This window comes from Camelus bactrianus, chromosome 32 (assembly GCF_048773025.1).
Source record: "Camelus bactrianus isolate YW-2024 breed Bactrian camel chromosome 32, ASM4877302v1, whole genome shotgun sequence".
Classification (NCBI taxonomy): Eukaryota; Metazoa; Chordata; class Mammalia; order Artiodactyla; family Camelidae; genus Camelus; species Camelus bactrianus.
Genome location: NC_133570.1, coordinates 22,385,380 through 22,402,611, shown reverse-complemented (window position 1 = coordinate 22,402,611; position 17,232 = coordinate 22,385,380). Strand labels below are relative to the sequence as shown.

Below are 17,232 nucleotides of genomic sequence, written 5' to 3'. Positions count from 1 at the left end.
CAGTTTTTATTTCTTTGAGCTTTAGCCTAAAGCTTGATTTGAATTCCACCCTAGAAAAATTCGTGAGAGAGGGTGTTTCTACATTGACTTTTTGATTATCTCTGCAGAACACTGGAGCCAAATTTGGACCTGGGGGTTGGACCTCATTTGGGATGGGAAAGAGGTGGGAGAGAATTCTGTTTGAGATCCAATGTGCCCTTGGAGTTCAGTGACACTGGGTTCTGGCCCATCCCGAGGCCGAGGTGGGGGACCTAAACCACCATGGGCCCCAAAGGGGGAGGGTGGAATGGGGTTACGTCCCCCGCCACCCCAGAAACAGTTGAGGGGCCTGGAGGTGGGGGGCGCCTTTCACTCCCACAGAGTCCCACCCCTCTCCCCCTCTGCAGCAAGCGGCAGCGATATCGCTGACCCAAGGATTTGGGAAAATAAAGTGGGCAGGTTCCACTCAGCTTCTTTGAGGCTCCTCTGGGGATTGGGCCCACAGTGCCATGTGGGTGCCCAGGGGCGCCCTCGTTCTAGTTGAGGGTGAAGCAGAGCGAGCCACCCAGGTTGTGCAGGTCTTTCTCCATCGCCCCAGACTCCCAAAGGGTGCTGACCCAGCCTCCTCGCCCCTACACCCGCCTGTGAACCCGACCCTCCCTGGCTTCCTCCTCCTCACTCTCAAAGCTGCACTGCTGACCCTGACCTGCTGCCAGCCTGTCCCCAGAACCTGACACCCATGCTCTGCTGGAAATGAATCCCAAACTAGCCTTTCAGATAAGCTTTTGTTTGTTTCTTAAAAGGCCCACTCTGAATGCTTGGGAAGAGGCAGAGCTGCCTGCTGAGTTAGACCCTTTGCTCCTTGCTGCATGGCCTGGCCCCCAGGGGTCACTGCCCCTGCTCACTTTCCTTCCCTGGACCCTGGCCTCCACGGGTCATCCTCCCTGCAGCCACTGGAGTGGCAGCGCCAACAGCAACCCCTCCATTTTCCAGGCTTCTCCAGCGGCCTGGCTAGGCGGGCTCACCAACTGCGCTGGGAGTTTCTGATGGCTGGGCCGGCGCCCAGGGCCTGGTCTGCACCGCCTGCTCCACCCAGGGCAGGCTCAGCTTTGACTAAAGGCCAGGGCGACTTCTCTAAACAGGCAGGGCCCCAGCCTGAGTCCAGGGCCTCCAGGCCGACCGTCCCCCTGGGGCCACAAGGACAGGGCTCCAGCTGAGTGGCCTTTCTCAGTTTCTCAAGAAGACATTGCCTCATGTTATCCTCACAACAACCCTGTCAGGTAGGGGTTGGTGGCCCTACTTGAAAGGGGAAACTGAGGCCCAGAGATGGAAAGGAGGCAGCCTCCCCTGCAGTCACATAGCAGGTCAGCGGCAGGACCAGCACCCGTCCTCACCCCCACCCTCCCTTCAAGCTCAGCCTTCTCTATTTTCTCCCAGTTCTTCTTCTTTTATGTGTTTCCTCTCCCTGACTGATAAGGAGTTTTTATACTTGTGGGCGTCTCAGCAGTTCAGTCCTGGCAAAGGACAGGCAGGTTGAGGGGAACTGGCCCGGGCTTTGCCAGGGATTCAAGCAGGGATTGCCTCTGCTGGCCCCCACCGCTAGCCTGCTCAGAAATGTACCTGTGGCTCAAAGATCAGCTTGACCAGCTCTGTGTGTGCAAGAGAAGGCAGGGGTTGCTCAGCTGGGAGAAAGCTGCTGGGGGGCCTAGGACCATCTTCCCATCCAAAGGAGGGCTTTTGGGGTGGGCACACATGCCGGGAACCTCCCTGCTGTGTGGATGGGAGGGGGAAGAGTGAGGGTGGGTGGGTAGAGATGCTTGCAGGTCAACACAAAATTAGGCAGAATTAGAGTGAACCAGTCACCCCTGTGCGCAAAGTCATATGCCATCCCCCCTGGAACTCTCTGGGTGACCATGGGGCCTGGCACAGCTGCAGTGACCCAGGGCAGAGCTGGATTTAGAGTCAAGACCAATGGAGCTCAAGCTCCAGGGCATCTGACTGCCCTGGAGAGGGTTCCTCGCCATGCTTAGTGTCGTCAGGTGCTTTTGGAAAATTTGCAGCAGAGGTTTTTACAAGTTGGTGGAAGCCCACTGTCTCTTTCCATTGCAGATTCCTCTGTCACACATCTCCCATGGGAGTAGCTGTGGGCATTTGGGATGTGGCTAAGGAGGGTGGTAGGGCTGGGGGATCACTAATGTAAGGGTTAAGTGGGATATATTCACTTGCGTTGAAGTCACTCCTGTGTCTTCTTAAATTACTATCACTATGTTGGTGCATAAACAGCTCCGGGGGACACGCTTACTGCCAAAGAAAAGGTGGAATCGTCTATTGTCTGTGGGAAATATTACAAAATCATTGTCACAAAGAAAGGAAATCAGAGTCTACAGTCAAAAAACATGGCAGGAGGGAGTATTTTAAAGATGGTGTGTCCAGCAATCATATGTCAGGGTATTTTGCTTGTGTTTGCTATGGTTATGGTACTGGTTTTCAAAATTCTTAATTTCTCAATCTAAATAATCACTTTATATAAAAAGGATTACTTATCCTTTGGAGTGTATTGACAGTGACCTGCTTTTCTGCTTTTCTGATCAGTCTCCTTTTCCAACCAGCTCTTCATTCATAACTCAATGCTTCCCCCAGTGTTTGTGGGTCAGATTCTTATCGGCTATAAAGGGGGCCCCAATGTTCCCCACGGCTCGGTTCTCACACCACCACGTGCTGCTCTTCAGGACTGAACATCCCCCTGATGCAGAGACCTAAGAGCATCATTATCTCCAAGTCACACAGGAGAAAACCGGGGCCAAGGTCAATGCTGTGGCTGATGGAAGTGGCAGTGTTGAAAATGACATGACATGAAGGATGAGGTCAAGGCAACCATGAGGTCAAGACAGCTGCAGCGCTCTGTCCCAAGGCCATTTCAGTTGGTGACAAAACAACTGTCTCTAATAGATTCCCAACCAGGGTTCCTCCCCCACGGCAGTAGCCTCCTCCGGAGCCAGAAACGCCTTGGTTTGTGTGGTTTCATTCACAGGCCATCTTAGCTCCACTTAAACAGGAAAGCTGAAATGACTTGCCCAAGATCACTCAGCTAGTAAGTGACAGATCCAGGATTCAAATTTGGGTCTCTGGACCCAGAGCAGGGTCAGAGAGAATAAGGGCAAACAGACTGGCAGCCCGTGGAGCTGTCCCAGCCCTGCTAGCAAATGGCAGTGGCAGGCCTGGCTGGAGAGGTCGGCTCCAGGCCCTTTCTTCCCTGGTGGCACCCTAACCTACGTGGACTGGGCTTTCTTGGTAACACGTCCCTGCATTTGAGGGCCCCGCACCCTTTAAAAGCACTTTCAGTGTCTCATTAGGTCTCTATAAGCACCTCCAGAGCAGGCAGAGCTACAATTATTTTACAGATGACAAAGCAGCCTCAGAAAACTTTTTGGGGCTCAGTTACCTCCCTATTGGGATGTTCCCTGGTGTGGTCAGCAGTAAGTTGCCCTACAGGTGCAGGGACTGTACACCCAAGGTCATAGCAGGTTCTGTTGGAAGACCTCCACCAAGGTCCTCCCTGAGGGAGGTGGGCTGGGACCCCAAGGTGCCCTGGCAAAGGATGAACAAAGCATGAACTAGATGTGGGGGGTGGAGTCTCACATGAAGTTTCCTACTGACAAGGGTTACTGAAAGGGTTCTTGCCCTGACCCCGTAGTCTTTAACACTGGGTCCACTTCACCTAGAAGGCCTGAAATGAGACTGGGGTGTTTATGACACATACTTCTCTTAAAACCAGTGTCTAGTTCTCACCAGGGTGGGCCCCGTGTGCGCTCTCCCCCTCCTCCAGTTGGCATCACAGTCTTGTGTTGCCACTGTCCATCTGTCCCTTCCTCTTTCCCCTCCTTAACCCACAGGTAAGTCTCCCACAAATAGAGGTAGGACTCAGGGTGGTTAAGAGCTGTGGTCAGACTTCCACCTACACGGGAAAGCAACCTCAGATCCCTTCCTGCTCCAGAACTGGACTCTTGACTCAGGTCAGAAGAGCTTTCCTTTCTTTTCCTCCTGCCTGCCCACCCTCCTTTCCCTGACCGGTCTTTCCCTCCGCTATCCTGTGCATAAAACATTCACCTTCCCAAAATTAGTAGGGGTCTACTAGGATTTGCTCCGTGATGGGGCTTCTAAGGTTGGGAATGACGCCGTGGACTCAGCTTTGCCGGGCGGTGGTGGGGGAGTGGGGCACGGCGCCCGCTCTCATTTTCTTCCAACTCCCTTTTTCCCCTCCACTTTTTGAGTTCACCCTTTACTCTTCGCGCCTTCCTGTCTCCCCTCCTCCTTCTCTGCCGCTGAGACCCTGCTCAGTTCCTTCCACTCGACACGGCCGCAGACTCTGCACTCCCTTCCCTCGCCCCCCGGGTCCCTGTCCAAGCTCCCGAGGCCCCGACCCTTCCCTTCCCGCCCTAGAGGAGGCCCCAGCGCTTTCCCGCCCCTTTCTTCCAGACCCGGCCGCCTCTTGGCAATAACGGAACCACCCGCCGCCATCGGAGGCCCTGGGCACAGTGGCCGCTCGGGTCACTTGACTGTAACTGACCAGCGCGCTCCGGCCGTCAGTTGCCGGCGCTGCCCGTTGCCAGGGCAACCCGCGCACCCACCCCTTCCTCCCGACAAGCTCCGCGCGTGGGCGGGGCTGGGTGGGGCTGGTGGCGTCGTGGGCCCGCCCACCTCCAGCATGCTCCGCTCGGGATGGTGCTCTGAGGGGCGGGGCGGGGCGGGGCGGGCAGCTCCCACCAAGCTCCGCGCGGCGGGGCGTGGCCGGTGATGTCCCCGGGGCTCCAAGGCACCTGCACCGGCTGCATCTGAGGGGCCAGTGACGGCTGTTAAAATGCTGTGCCGAGGGCCGGGGTGAGGCGCGCGTCCAAGAGGAGGGCCGTCTGGCATAATTTTTATTTTTGCAGTGACCTTTTTGTTAGTATGGTGGCTTTCATTTATTATTAGAAAGACTATTGTCCAAATAATGTATTCTCCGCCTGGGTGAGGCTTAAGTGAAGCCCCCAGGCGCTTCCACCTCAGCCTCCACCGTGGAAACCACGCTCGGGAATCTGGTGTTTGCCGTCGTGTGTGTGTTTATAATCGAAGGAATTCACGGACAGCCACCGCATGGTGGTTATATTGACTGTTTTGAGTCAGACACTTGAAAAACAGCAAATGCAAGAAAAACGCTGACATTCTTTGTTTCTTAAAAGCAAGAGATGAAGTTGCCGTGTGAAAAATGTCCTCCAAGTACCAGAAGGAAAGTAACATTCTTATCGTCATGGGGGAAAAGTTGAGATCAAGAGAATTTAGTACAAACAAACCTTGTTAAAGTAGTCTTCCATTAGCCTCTTTGCATAGTTTAGTTATTTTCCCGCAATTGCCTCTCTTTGTTCAATCTAATAGAAAGGCGCATAAAGTTTGCCATTACTTTGTGTCTTCATTCCTTATGAAGGGTCCCAAGTCAGGTGAAACTTGTATTAAATACATTTAGAAGCTCTTCTCCTGTTGAATGCCAGTCAGACCCAGTTGGAAAAAACCCCAAGAGGACAAAGGTAAAATTTTACCTTCCCAACACAATCCTTGTAGCTGGCTTCATGATTTGGGATTTCCTTAATGTCTCTCTGCCCCACAGCTGTCCGAGATGCTCTCACACAGGTACCTGGGCTTAATTCATTAATTCTCACTCTGCACGTTGTTAGATTCTTTTGCTAATGGCCGTTTAGAATGTTTCCAATTCTTTGCTCTTACAAGCTTGTAATAGCATATTGAACATATTATAAACACACTAGCCTGATGGGTGTGGAATGGTATTCATTGTAATTTTAATTTTCATTTCCCTACTTTTAGTAAGTTTGAGCTTCTTTTTATGTATTTTTGGGCTACTCAGTTTTCATGTTCTGTGAATTGCCTGTTCATATCTTTTGCCCAGTTTTCTATTTCATTGTGCTTTGTTCCCTACTGACAGGTAGAACTTTTAATACTTTGGTGGTTACCAATCTTTTGCCAGTTTGGTGCATTCATTGCAAATATTCAAGTCTGTGGCTCTAAGAGGGTGACAGCTTGAGCGTGTGCCATCTGCTTCCGTGGCTAGCATCTAGCGGGATCCAGAGGAAACAACTCGCTGTCTTTAATTACCAGGAAGCCTACACCCTGTTTTATAACCAAGGGCTCCTTACAACCAACAGAGAGTCCAGACACAAGCATTTAGGGAATTGCCCGTAAGGGATAGAAACAGTGCAGGTGAAAGCACAGCCCTGTTCCCTTACCCACATTTCTATTTTCAGTGGAATGCTTGGTTTTCTCATGGGTGGAGTGGGGCAGGGGCAGTCCCACAGGGCTCCCAACATGAAAAAGCAAGCAGGCAGGAATTGCCCTCTGGTCCTGTGCTGTGTGCACCAGGATGGAGAGTCGCAGTGCAGGCAGGGCATGGAAGGAGGGCAGAGGGAAGCCCAGCAGGCCTGCACCTGTGGATGAGTGCCTGGCGTGGCAGCACACCAACATCCAGGTGCCTGCCACCAACGTCTGCCTGTGCAAGGTGAGCCTTCCTGCCTTATTGTGCAGGTAGGCAGGAGCCAAGACCCCCAGAGCTGGAAGGGACCAATTGGCCCATATACTAATTGCTGTGTACTGCCCTATGCAGACACCGCTAATCTATCCTAGCTGTCTTTCTTCTGAGCCTGAATGAAAGCTCAGACTCCTTCTGAACACAGAGCCCCAGAGGGCATCACTGATAAATGGCAGCTGGGGAGGGTGGAGAGGAAGCTGAGGAGGCTTGGAGGGGCCCAATATAAGTGCCCCCTCTCTTTCTGGCCCAGTGTCTCCTACCCGACTTCTCCAGGCAGCCTGTGGATGCCAAGTGGCTGGAGCGGCTGCTGGGGAAGCTGACACTGTCTCTGCAGCACCTGGATTGGGAGGTCCTGGCAGCCAAACCATTCCTGGCCACCAAGCAGTTCTCCCTGGCAGATCTGATGGACTCAAAGAGCTGATGCAGGTGAGGTTCTCCTGTCCGCCTGCCCTCTGGGGGTACTCAGGGTGTAGCCTGAGCCCCAGGTTCCAACTGCTCTGTCTTCCCAGCCCACTGCCTTCAGTTGTGACCTATTCTGAGACTGGCCCTGGCTGGCAGTTTGGTGGGTCCTTGTGGAGGCCCCCCTGGGCATGAAGCTAGTCCAGGAGGCCCACAGGCTTGTGCTGTAGGCTTGGGACCCCTGAGAGGCCCAGTAGGACCCCCAGCTGGCCCAGAAGCTGGTGCAGAAAGTGAAGGAGCAGCTGCACTGAGGGGATACTGGGCCCTTGCCCTCCGCCGTCTGCAGTAAACTTGCTCTTTCCCTCCGCGCACCTCCAGCCTCACTGTGCAGGGAAGTAGGGTCTCTCCAGGAGGGAGTTCTCCTGGGAACTCTCACAGGATCACGCAGCTTGGAGTGGGCAGCACTCAGGCCTCCCCCTGGTGTCCAGTTACCTTTCTCAGCTGCCAGGTGCTGAGTCCGGACACACAGCCTGGCCACAGCCAGTCCAAACCCAGACTGAAAGTTCCCAGGCTCCTCTGTGTGGCATGATCTGGCTAGCGTCCACTGTGTCCGCGGTGGCATCATCCCTGATGCCCCGACAGCTCCCCATGCTCCCATTTCTTCCTCTTCACCCATTTCTAGGTGCAGTTCAGGACAAGGTGATCTGTGAATACCCCCAGTCTCTGCTTCTGGAACCCTCCTGGGTGAGTCATCATCCCTGGACCCAGCAAAGCCCCTTCAGTCACATTCTGCGGTGAAGGCCTGGCCCAGGGAATTCCCAAGTGTAAATTGTTCTCAGACCCAGGCCAGGGACACATATGGGTGCCCCCAGGGAGGGGAAGGACAGGGTCACAGCCACCCCCCACCCCCTGGCCCCGAACCACAGGCTTCTCCCCAGCCCACTCCTGGCCTCCTCAGAATCCTGGTGCTGTGAGAATTCCAGGCTTCCTGGCCTCATGACAGCACCAAGTGAACAAGAGGTTCCAGAATGTGGGGTCCTGGGCCTGGGCTGGTGGGCACAGGACCAGGGTGCAGGCTGCATATCAGCTCAGGTTGGGTGTCTGCCGGCCGCGGCTGGGGCCCCACTCGTGTCTCCATGGGCCTGGAGCTCTACCTGGACCTGCTGTCCGCCTCCTGCCGTGCCGTCTACATCTTTGCCAAGAAGAACGGCATCCCCTTCGACTTCCAGTTTGTGGATCTCCTGAAAGGTGGGCCCCAGCACTGCCTGGCTGGGCCAGGTCCTGGGGGAAGGCAGGACACAATGTTGGGGCGTTTCTAAGAAACGGAGACAGGGACAGATCAGAGCCCCCTCCCCTCTGGAGTCCATGGGACAAGAAATGCTTCCCAAGAGAATTGTGGGCTGTGCACCTGCCCACCCTGCCTTCGCCAGTCCCTGCTGACTCTGCTGAACAGGTTTTACAGGGTGAAATGGAGGGAGGAGGGGTGGTGGGCCCCCGATTTCCCTCCCAGTGCCCTCACCTCCTCCTCGTGGGTGTCTAGCACCTGGTCAGCTGCAGCACCTGCCAGATTAGGTTGGCAAAAGTCACAGAGGTGGGTGCTGATTTCCTATTGCTTCCGTCCACACCCATCCTCTCCCAGTGTTCAAGCCCCAACCCCAGGTGAGGTTCATAGCCTTGAACGCCACCCAGGCATGGAGGGGGCTTCAAAATCTCTGCTCGCAGAGGCAGTAGCCTCTAGAACGGAGGAGATACAGAAGACCCAGAAATAATTAGGGTGTGAGTAGAGTTCCCTGGAAATGTTTCCGATGGATCTGATGGAGGCCTCCGGGGGGCTGGGGGAGGGGGGCAGGGGGAGCCGGGACCCTAGGGCTTTTATTCATAGGCTGTGGCTTCAGGCCCGGAGTTGGGAGTGAGAGCTGGAGGCCTTCAGCTTCTGTGAGCCAGAGTTGCTCTGGTCACAGAGCCTGGGATGGGGGCCGGAGTCCTGACCTAGACCCTGTTCTGCTGCTGACTTGCCCTCTTACCTGGGGGGAGCCACGTGCTTCCTCTGGAGAGAAAGGCATTTGAGAAAAGTGGAGAGAAAGGCATTTCTCCCTCTGGAATACCTGGGCCTCTCTTCCCTGGGGTCCCAGCAGCCTCAGACCTTCCTGCCCCTCTCAGGCCACCATCACAGCAAGGAGTACATCGAGATCAACCCCCTGCGGAAGCTGCCCAGCCTCAGAGATGGAAAATTTATCTTATCTGAAAGGTAATAGTCTTCCCTGGGGCCTCTCTGCCGTCTGCCTCTGCGGAGACTCAGCGGCAGCCCCACCGGCTAGTGCCTACCGATTTTTTTTTTTTACTATGGAAAATTACAAGGGGCGGGTAGAGCTCAGTGGTAGAGTGCGTGCTTAGCATGCAGGAGGTCCTGGGTTTAATCCCCAGTACCTCCATAGAAAAAAAAATAGTAAATAAACCTAATTACCACCCCCTCAAAACCCCCCAGAAACTAGATGAAAATTACACACATACACCAAAGTAGAACAAATATTAAGTAATGAGGAGCAGAACGAGCCCCCGCACCCATACCTGCAGCTCCAGCAGGTGTCCACTAGGGGCCCCTTTTGCATCATCTGAACCCCACTCTTTTCCCCAGCCTCCTGGCCACCCCATCACTTCACTCATAAAGTGTTTAGAAATGAACTTCTAAGAGAGATAAGGGCTCTTAAAAAAAAAGCTCCACCAGAATGCCATGATGACACCTCATAAAATTAATAATTATTCCTGGAATTCATCAAATAGCCTGTTCATATTCAAAAGTCTCAGAATATCTCATAAATATTTCCTTTGTAGTTCGTGCATTGGAATCAGGGTCCACATAAGCGGCAAGATTTGCAGCCGACTGATCTGCCTCTTCAGTCTCTTTTTCCCTGCAGCCCCCTCCACGCCCCACTTTGGACTTTTGCGTGTTTGCTGTGAGTGAAGAAACCAGGCCCTTTGTCCTGCAGAGTTTGCCACGGTCTGAATTCTGCTGACTGCGTTTTCTTGGTATTGCATAATGTGGATTCCTGTCCCTTTATTTCCTGTAAATTGGTAGTTAGGTCTTGAGGTTTGGTAAGGTGCAGGGTTGATTGTCAGATGGCTTCACAGGGGGTCTCATAACTTAAAGTCTAGCTCCCAAGTGGACCATGGAAGTCTGGGGCCCAAGGCCTGGTACTTTGCTAGGACTGCTGTAACAGAGCACCACTCACTGGCTGGCTTGGAACAATAGAAATACGTTTCCTTGTAGTTCTGTGGGTAGAAGTCTGAAATCAAGGTGTTGGCAGGGCCATGCTCCCCTTGACGGGGCCAGGAAGGATCTGCTCCTGGCCTCTCTCCTAGACTCTGATGGCCTCAGATCTTCCTTGCCTGGTAGATGGCCATCTTCTCCCTGTGTGTATTCACATCACCCCCTTCTGTGCATGTGTCTCTATGTCCAAATTTCCCCTTTTTAAAAGGACACCAGTCATATTGCATTAGTGTCTATTCTTATGACCTCATTTTAACTTGATGATCTCTGTAAAGACCTTCTTTCCAAATAAGGTTACATTCTGAGGTACTGGACATGAGAATTTCAACATGTCTTTTTAGGGGATACAATTCAACTCATAACAGTCTCCCCCCCGTTCATGTTCTGCCCATGTGTGAAACACATTCACCTCTCCCCAACGTGTCTAAGAGACTTAATAATTTCAGCATCAACTCTAAGTCCAAAATGCCATCCTCTAAATCACCCAAATCATGTTTGAGTGAGATTCAGAGTTTGATTCATCCTGGGCCAAAATTCCCCTCCATCTATGACCCTGTAAAACCAGACGACAAGTCATCTTGTTTCCAAAATACAGTGCAAAGGACAGGCATAGGCTAGACCTTCCCATCCAAAACAGAGGAATAGGAAGGGAAAGGGCTCGAGTATCCCCAGCAAATCTGAAACCTAGCAAGACAAGCTGCACTGGATTTCAAGGCTTGAGAATTGTTAAAAATCAAAATTCAGCTGTGTAAATTTAAAGATCTCATTGGCTTTATACAACAATTCATGAATGGGGCAGCATCCCACCTAGAAAGGAGCTCTGAAGAGCTGCCTTTTGTAGGCAGATGGAGGTAGGAAAAGGAAGTTTCTAGGAAAGAGTGGATTGTCTGGGACAAAGTCATTTTCCTTTGGGGGGCAGGCATGGGTTTATCAGGCAGAATTCCTCACTAGTGCTTACCAGGGAATTCAAGACTGACTGGTAAAAGGTCACATTTCTGGGAAAAGCTGAAACTTCAATTAGGTTAGATATTAAGTCTTGGTTTGCTGACATGGGCCTTAGCACAAGTGACTCCATTTTGGGTTTTTGGTTTCTCTCTCTTTTTTTTTTTAGCAGGATTATCATTTTTGGCTCCATGTTCTGTTCTCTGGGCCCATCAGGGTGGTGGCCCCACCCTCTGGGACCAGGGAGGCCAAAACCTGGCCCCACCCCCACTATCCTGGGCTTGTGGTGGCAGGACAGCCCTTCTGGCCCTGAGACTTCCTCTGGGTCATTCTTCCCCTTTCTTGAAGGCCAACACACACGCACAGTTGAATAGCCCCATCAGCCCATTTCGTAGATGTGCCTCACGGTCTTCCTTCATTTCACCCCATCTGGCTCCTTCTGATGGTCTGTTAGATCCACAAGTCACATGCCTATCTCTTAAAATGTTATTTTATTACTTCTGGGGGTAAATTAGGTTTATTTAAATTTTTTTTTAAATGGAAGCACAGGAGATTGAACCCAGGACCTTGTGTATGCTAAGCATATGCTCTACAACTGAGCTATACCCTCCCTGCCCCCACATCTGTCTCTTTACCAAGTGATTGTCAGCTGCACCCTCCGTGTTCTCTCCAGAGCAGGGCCCCAACCTCAAAGTGCCAGGGCTCCTTCCCTCTGCCCTTGGCCTTATATGCCACCGTCTCACCCAGGTGGTCCTTCCCTCCCAGGTCCCAGTCCTGGGCCTGGGAAGGCTGTGAATCCACTCCCATCCCTCTTGGGCCTTCTCCCATGACCTGCTCCTCCCCCACCCCCTCCAGCCTCCCAGCCCCTCTGCCCAGGTGTGTCTATCAGGGCTCTGAGTGAGGGGCTAAGGACACCAGCCACAGAAGGCAGACCCAGCTTGACCAGTTTGAATTTATTGGTGGACGTGACAAGCCAGGGGAATTGGGCCTGGCTATTGGGGGGCTGATGCCCTTCCCCGCCCAGCCCACCATTTGGCTTCTCACTGCCATCAGCAGTTCTCAAGCTGCATCTTTGAAGCACCTATTCCTTGGGAAACAAGCAGCCTCTCCTTCGTGGGTGATCTGAAGTTCCTAGGGAAGGACGGGGACAGGCAGAGTCTGAGTCACCTGCTTGCTTGTGGGCCACTCACTGGTCGGGGCACTGGGACCCATGACTGCTGGTCACCCCTGGCCAAAATCGCTGATAGTGGAGCAGCAGGTCCCTACAGGCAAAGTAGGGGAAATGGTGCTGGGCAGACAAAAGGCCAAATGCCCATTGCAGGGTCATCCCAGGGCCTGGGATGCTGCCAGGTGCCTGTCCCCCAGGAGATGGGGCTCCTCCAGTCACAGCAAGCTCTGGTTGGCTCTGGAGGCAGGAGGTATAGGAGAACTTGGTGGCGTGGGTGGGCCCCACTTGGCGGGAGGGCTGGTGGCAGTTAATAATTGTGGAGGTCCCAACCTGAAGGTGCAGGACTAAGAGACACTGAGAGTGTGGTGGCGGGGTTAGTGGGCATGGGCAGAGGGACGCAGGCATCTCCGACCGTCTCTGACCTCTCCCCCTCCTCCCCTACCCTCTTCCACTCACACCCACAGACTCTAGTTTTTCCAAATTTACCAAACTCCCTCTTACCCGTATTTCCACACACTGTCCCCATCTGGACTGCCCTTCCTGTCCCAGTCACCAACTCCCTCTCGCCTGAAGTTCTCCCTCCCTGCCCTCATTGATGGACGGATTGCCTGCCTTTCTGGGGCTGGTCCTCCTTCTGGAGGCCTGCCTAGACCCTGTGGCTGGAGGCCCCGTCTGCTCTGGGTGGGTGGAGGAGGGGTGCTAGGGAGGCAGAGGCGAGCCCTGACTGGCCTCACTGCAGCGTGGCCATCCTCTTCTACCTGTGCCGCAAGTACAGCACACCCTCGCACTGGTACCCACCTGACCTGCACACACGCGCCCGCGTGGACGAGTTCATGGCCTGGCAGCACACGGCCATCCAGCTGCCTATGAACAAGATCCTCTGGATCAAGGTGAGTGGGGCCATGGCTTGTCTCAAGCAAGTGTCCTCCTTCTCTGGGCCTCATTTCCACAGGCCCCTTTCCTGCCCACCTTCCAGAGTTGATGGGAGTCTGATGTGAGCCACTGGGTATGGAAGAGCCTTATAAAGACAAGGGGAAGGGTGCCCAGGAGGGGATTCAAGACATTTTGTTCCAAATTAGAAAATATCAGAGTCCAAGGGCCCATAAAGACCACCAGATTTGAAGATGATGCATAACCAGCCCACGTGCCGTGACTCCCTGTCCTATGCCTGTGACAAATCACTGATCAGTCGCAGGATTCTTTCCTGCTGGGACCTCAGAATCCCTCTGAACAATGGCTCCAGGCAACTACCACTAACCAGACCTGCTGAATGAGGTGACACCACTTTCTATCCTCGGTACTGTCCACACCTCTCTAGTGGACAAGGGTACTGAGGCCCGGAGGGTCAGATGCAGCCTCCTCTCCCCTCCCCTGGCCAGCTGCTGATCCCAATGATCACGGGCGAGGAGGTTCCTGCTGAGAAGACGGAGCAGATGCTGGCAGAGGTGAGGAACAACCTGAAGCTCTTCGAGGAGAAGTTTCTGCAGGACAAGATGTTCATCACCGGAGACTGCATCTCCCTGGCCGACTTGGTAGCCCTGGTGGAGATGATGCAGGTGTGCGGGGGGCGATGGGGGCCCTGGTCAGTATGCAAGGTAGCCACTTTGGTCCCTGGTCCGTGCGCAGTGCAGACCTGCACTGGGAAAAACAGTCCAGTTTTTCTGTCCAAGAGGGTGCAACCCCTTAATTGTCAACCCCCACCCCTTCTGCTTTGCCCACTCCCACCCCATGTGGGGTCTCCCAGATATCCTGGGTGCATGTGTCTTAGGCTGCCTCCTGGGTCTCTTGTTCCAGCCCTGTGCTTGATCACAGAGGGAGGCTCAACACAGGGGACAGATAACTGAATTCCTCCCACCCTCATCTGGGGACAAGGGGTTTTCCTGGAAGAAGGCAGGAACCCATGGGAGGTTTCACGCTGGAGCAGTGGAAACCCCCTGAGTAAGGGTCACCTCTGAGATGGATTCAGGAGCCTTGGAGCAAGACCAGTGACTGAGAGTCCTGGGGGATCCTGGATCTTTCGTCCCCACCCCTCATCTATTACACAGCCTGCGACCCCTGACCCAGGACCTGGGAGTCAGCAGACTCACTCTTCTCAGGGGTGGATGGGGAGAGCCGCTGAGGCTGTAGGAGAGGAATCTGGCGGGTCCCCTGGCTGACCACTCCATCCTCTTTGTCTCTCCACAGCCCATGGGGGGCAACCATAACATCTTTCTCAACAACTCCAAGCTGGCTGACTGGCGCATGAGGGTGGAGCTGGCCCTCGGCTCCGGCCTCTTCTGGGAGGCCCACCAGCGGCTGATGACATTGGCAGAGTGGGACTGCTCAACGTTGGATCCATGGGTCAAGGAGAGGATCTGCAATGTGCTGCAGAAGTTCAAGTAGAAGCAGCGCCCCCAGTAGGGCCTGGCTGGCTCAGCCCTCTGAGCCTCCTTCCTTAGGGGAGACACTGAAAACCACTGTTTCTTTGACTAATAAAGAATGGAGCAGCCACCATTGCTGAGCCTGGGATGTAGGGTGAGCATAGCATCTGATGCAGGGCTGGGTGGTAGGTGCAGGTCCCCCCAGCTTCCAAAGAGAACTTAAAAATTAAGGCTGAGATGTGATTAAACTGCCAACAGTAATAGTTGATGACTTCAGTACTCCACTTTCACTGATGGCTAGACTAGTGAGATGGAAGACCACCAAGGAAACAGAGGGCCTGAACCATGCTCTGAGCTCACGGGCCTGTCGGGTGCACAGAGCACTGTGCCAACAGCAGCAGAGCAGCCTCAGGTGCGTGTGCAGTACTTTCTAGGATAGACAATGTTAGGCCATAAAACAAATCCCAATAAATGTAGAGACTGAAATCATACAACGTGTGTTTTCTCTGTACACAATGGAATGAAGTGAGAAGTCAATAGCAGAAGGAAAATGAGAAAAAGAAATGTCTAGAAGTGAAACAGTACGGTTTTAAACAATAGATCAGAGAAGAACTCTCAAGGGAAATTAGCAACTACCTCAAACAAATGAAAGCAAAAACATAACACACCAAATTTTATGGGATGTGGGCAAAGGTAATGTTAAGAGGGACATTTATGGCTGTAAACGCATACAGATCTCAAGTCCATAACCTAATTTACACCTTAAGGAATTAGAAAAAGAAGATCAAACTAAACCCACAGCCAGCAGCAGAGAAGAAATAATAAAGATAAGCGTGGAAAGATCAGTGAAATAGAGAATTAAAAATAATTAGAGAAGATCAATGAGACAAAAAAAATTGGATTTTTTAAAAAGTCAATGAAATTGACAAACTTTTAACTAGAATGACCAAGAGAAAAATTAGACTTGAATTGCTCAGATCAGTAATGGAAGTGGGCACAGCCCTACTGATCTTACTGAAAGACAAAGGATTTTAAGGAAGTACAGTGAACAGTTGTATGTGAACAGACTAGATAACCCAGATGAAATGGGAAAATTCCTAGAAACACCTTTTTACCAAAATAGACTCAAGAATAGAAAATTTGAATAGATCTATGACAGATAAGAATTTGAAATAGTAAAAAAAAAAAAAAAAATTGAAATAGTAATCATAAAACTTCCTACAAAAAAAAGCCTAGGACCAGATAGCTTCACTGGTGAATTCTACGAAATGCTTCAAGAATTAACACCAAGGCTTCACAAACTCTGCCAAGAAATAGAAGAGGAAGAACATTTCCCAGCTTGTTCCATGAAGCCAGCATTACCTTGATACCAAAGTGACTAGCAGTAATCTTACCAAGATGTTTGCTTGACTGCGTGTATTGCTAACAAAAATCACATATAAATTACCTTTCTCCTGTTACCTCTTCAGAGAAGCTCCCTAGAGCTGAGAGGCTATTTGTCAGACTATAGTTCTCAACAAGACCCTGGATAAAACTTAACTCACAACACTCTGGTGTGTTTTTTGTTTGTTTTCAGTAGACAGTTACCATTTTTTGGTTGTTGCGAGAATAATTAAGAACTACTTGGAGGTGGGGAATGGCTCAGTGGTAGAGCATGTGCTTAGCATGCACGAGGTCCTGGATTCAATCCCCAGCATCTCCATTAAAAAAAATAAAATAAAATAAGAACAAAATTAGAAAGAAAAAAAAGGGGGGTATAGTTCAGTGGTAGAGTTCTTGCTTAGCGTGTAAGAGGTCCTGGGTTCCATCCCCAGTACTGGTAATAACTAACTAACTAAATAAATAAATCTAATTGCCTCCCCCTCCAAAAAAAAAAAAATTGTTAAATACTTAAAAAAAAACAAAAACTGCACACTCAGCAAATTTCAAGAACACCATGCAGTGTTGTTAACTCTGGTCACCAGGCTGTGCATTAGATCTTCATAACTTTTTTGTCGTCGGTATCCAAAACTTTATACCCTTTGACCAACATCTGCCCATGTGCCCCTCTCTCCAGCTCCTTGTAACCCATTCTGCTCTCTGCTTCTAAAAGCTCCACCTTTTTTTTTTTTTTAATGGAGGTACTGGGGATTGAACCCAGGACCTCGTGCATGCTAAGCAGGTACTCCACCACTGAGCTACACCGTCCCCTCTCCCCATCATTTTGAAGATGGAGAAGCAGAGGCCCAGAGGAGGGATGTAGCAAGCTCAGGAAGTTCGACTGAGGAGCAGCAAGACCAGTGGTCAAATTCTAGGCGTACATTGGGGCGAAGTGAGTGACCACGCAGACCTCAAGCCCTGAGGATTTGCCGCTTGTTAGCAACACGATCTCTGGAGCGTGGGACCAAGAGCACGGACGCCCGAGCCCGACTTTCTGAGCTTGTAATCACTCGGTGCCTCAATTTCTTCATCCCTAAAATGGGGACAACGGGAACTTCTGACGCACGCTACATCGGGTTTGAGCCTTGAAGACGTCGTCCTCTGGGAGAAGAGCCGGGGACTG

General features: G+C 52.0%; 1 protein-coding gene and 1 long non-coding RNA gene across 8 annotated transcripts; one reads left to right on the top strand and one right to left on the bottom strand.

Moving 5' to 3' along the window:
• The first annotated feature begins 4,747 nt into the window (after positions 1-4,747).
• Positions 4,748-15,184, top strand: LOC105069339 (glutathione S-transferase theta-4). 5 transcript variants are annotated; one of them, XM_045517035.2, is made up of 7 exons: positions 4,748-5,540; positions 6,888-6,979; positions 7,635-8,200; positions 9,113-9,200; positions 13,070-13,220; positions 13,710-13,886; positions 14,515-15,184. In XM_045517035.2, exons 3-7 carry the CDS (start codon positions 7,981-7,983, stop codon positions 14,710-14,712), a joined length of 834 nt encoding a protein of 277 aa, XP_045372991.2. In that variant the 5' UTR covers positions 4,748-5,540; positions 6,888-6,979; positions 7,635-7,980; the 3' UTR covers positions 14,713-15,184. The 5 variants fall into 5 exon arrangements, with proteins under 5 accessions (XP_045372991.2, XP_045372989.2, XP_045372988.2 ...); XM_045517033.2 differs by having other exon boundaries at positions 6,804-6,979; XM_045517032.2 differs by having other exon boundaries at positions 4,748-6,523; positions 6,804-6,979.
• On the bottom strand, positions 12,096-17,114 carry LOC123616975 (uncharacterized). 3 transcript variants are annotated; one of them, XR_012503550.1, is made up of 3 exons: positions 16,991-17,114; positions 13,129-13,968; positions 12,096-12,293 (listed from the first exon to the last, which is right to left on the bottom strand). It is a non-coding gene; the product is annotated as an uncharacterized LOC123616975 (long non-coding RNA). The 3 variants fall into 3 exon arrangements; XR_006725068.2 differs by lacking the exon at positions 16,991-17,114 and adding an exon at positions 14,418-14,679; XR_006725067.2 differs by lacking the exon at positions 16,991-17,114 and adding an exon at positions 14,418-14,679 and having other exon boundaries at positions 13,129-13,963.
• Between the last annotated feature and the right edge of the window lie 118 nt (positions 17,115-17,232).

Coding starts and splice junctions, on each gene's coding strand:
- LOC105069339 (XM_045517035.2), top strand. CDS start 7,981: ATGTGGGGTCCTGGGCCTGGGCTGGTGGGCACAGGACCAGGGTGCAGG. Junction 13,221..13,709: donor ACAAGATCCTCTGGATCAAG/GTGAGTGGGGCC, acceptor TCCCCTGGCCAG/CTGCTGATCCCAATGATCAC. Junction 13,887..14,514: donor CCCTGGTGGAGATGATGCAG/GTGTGCGGGGGG, acceptor GTCTCTCCACAG/CCCATGGGGGGCAACCATAA.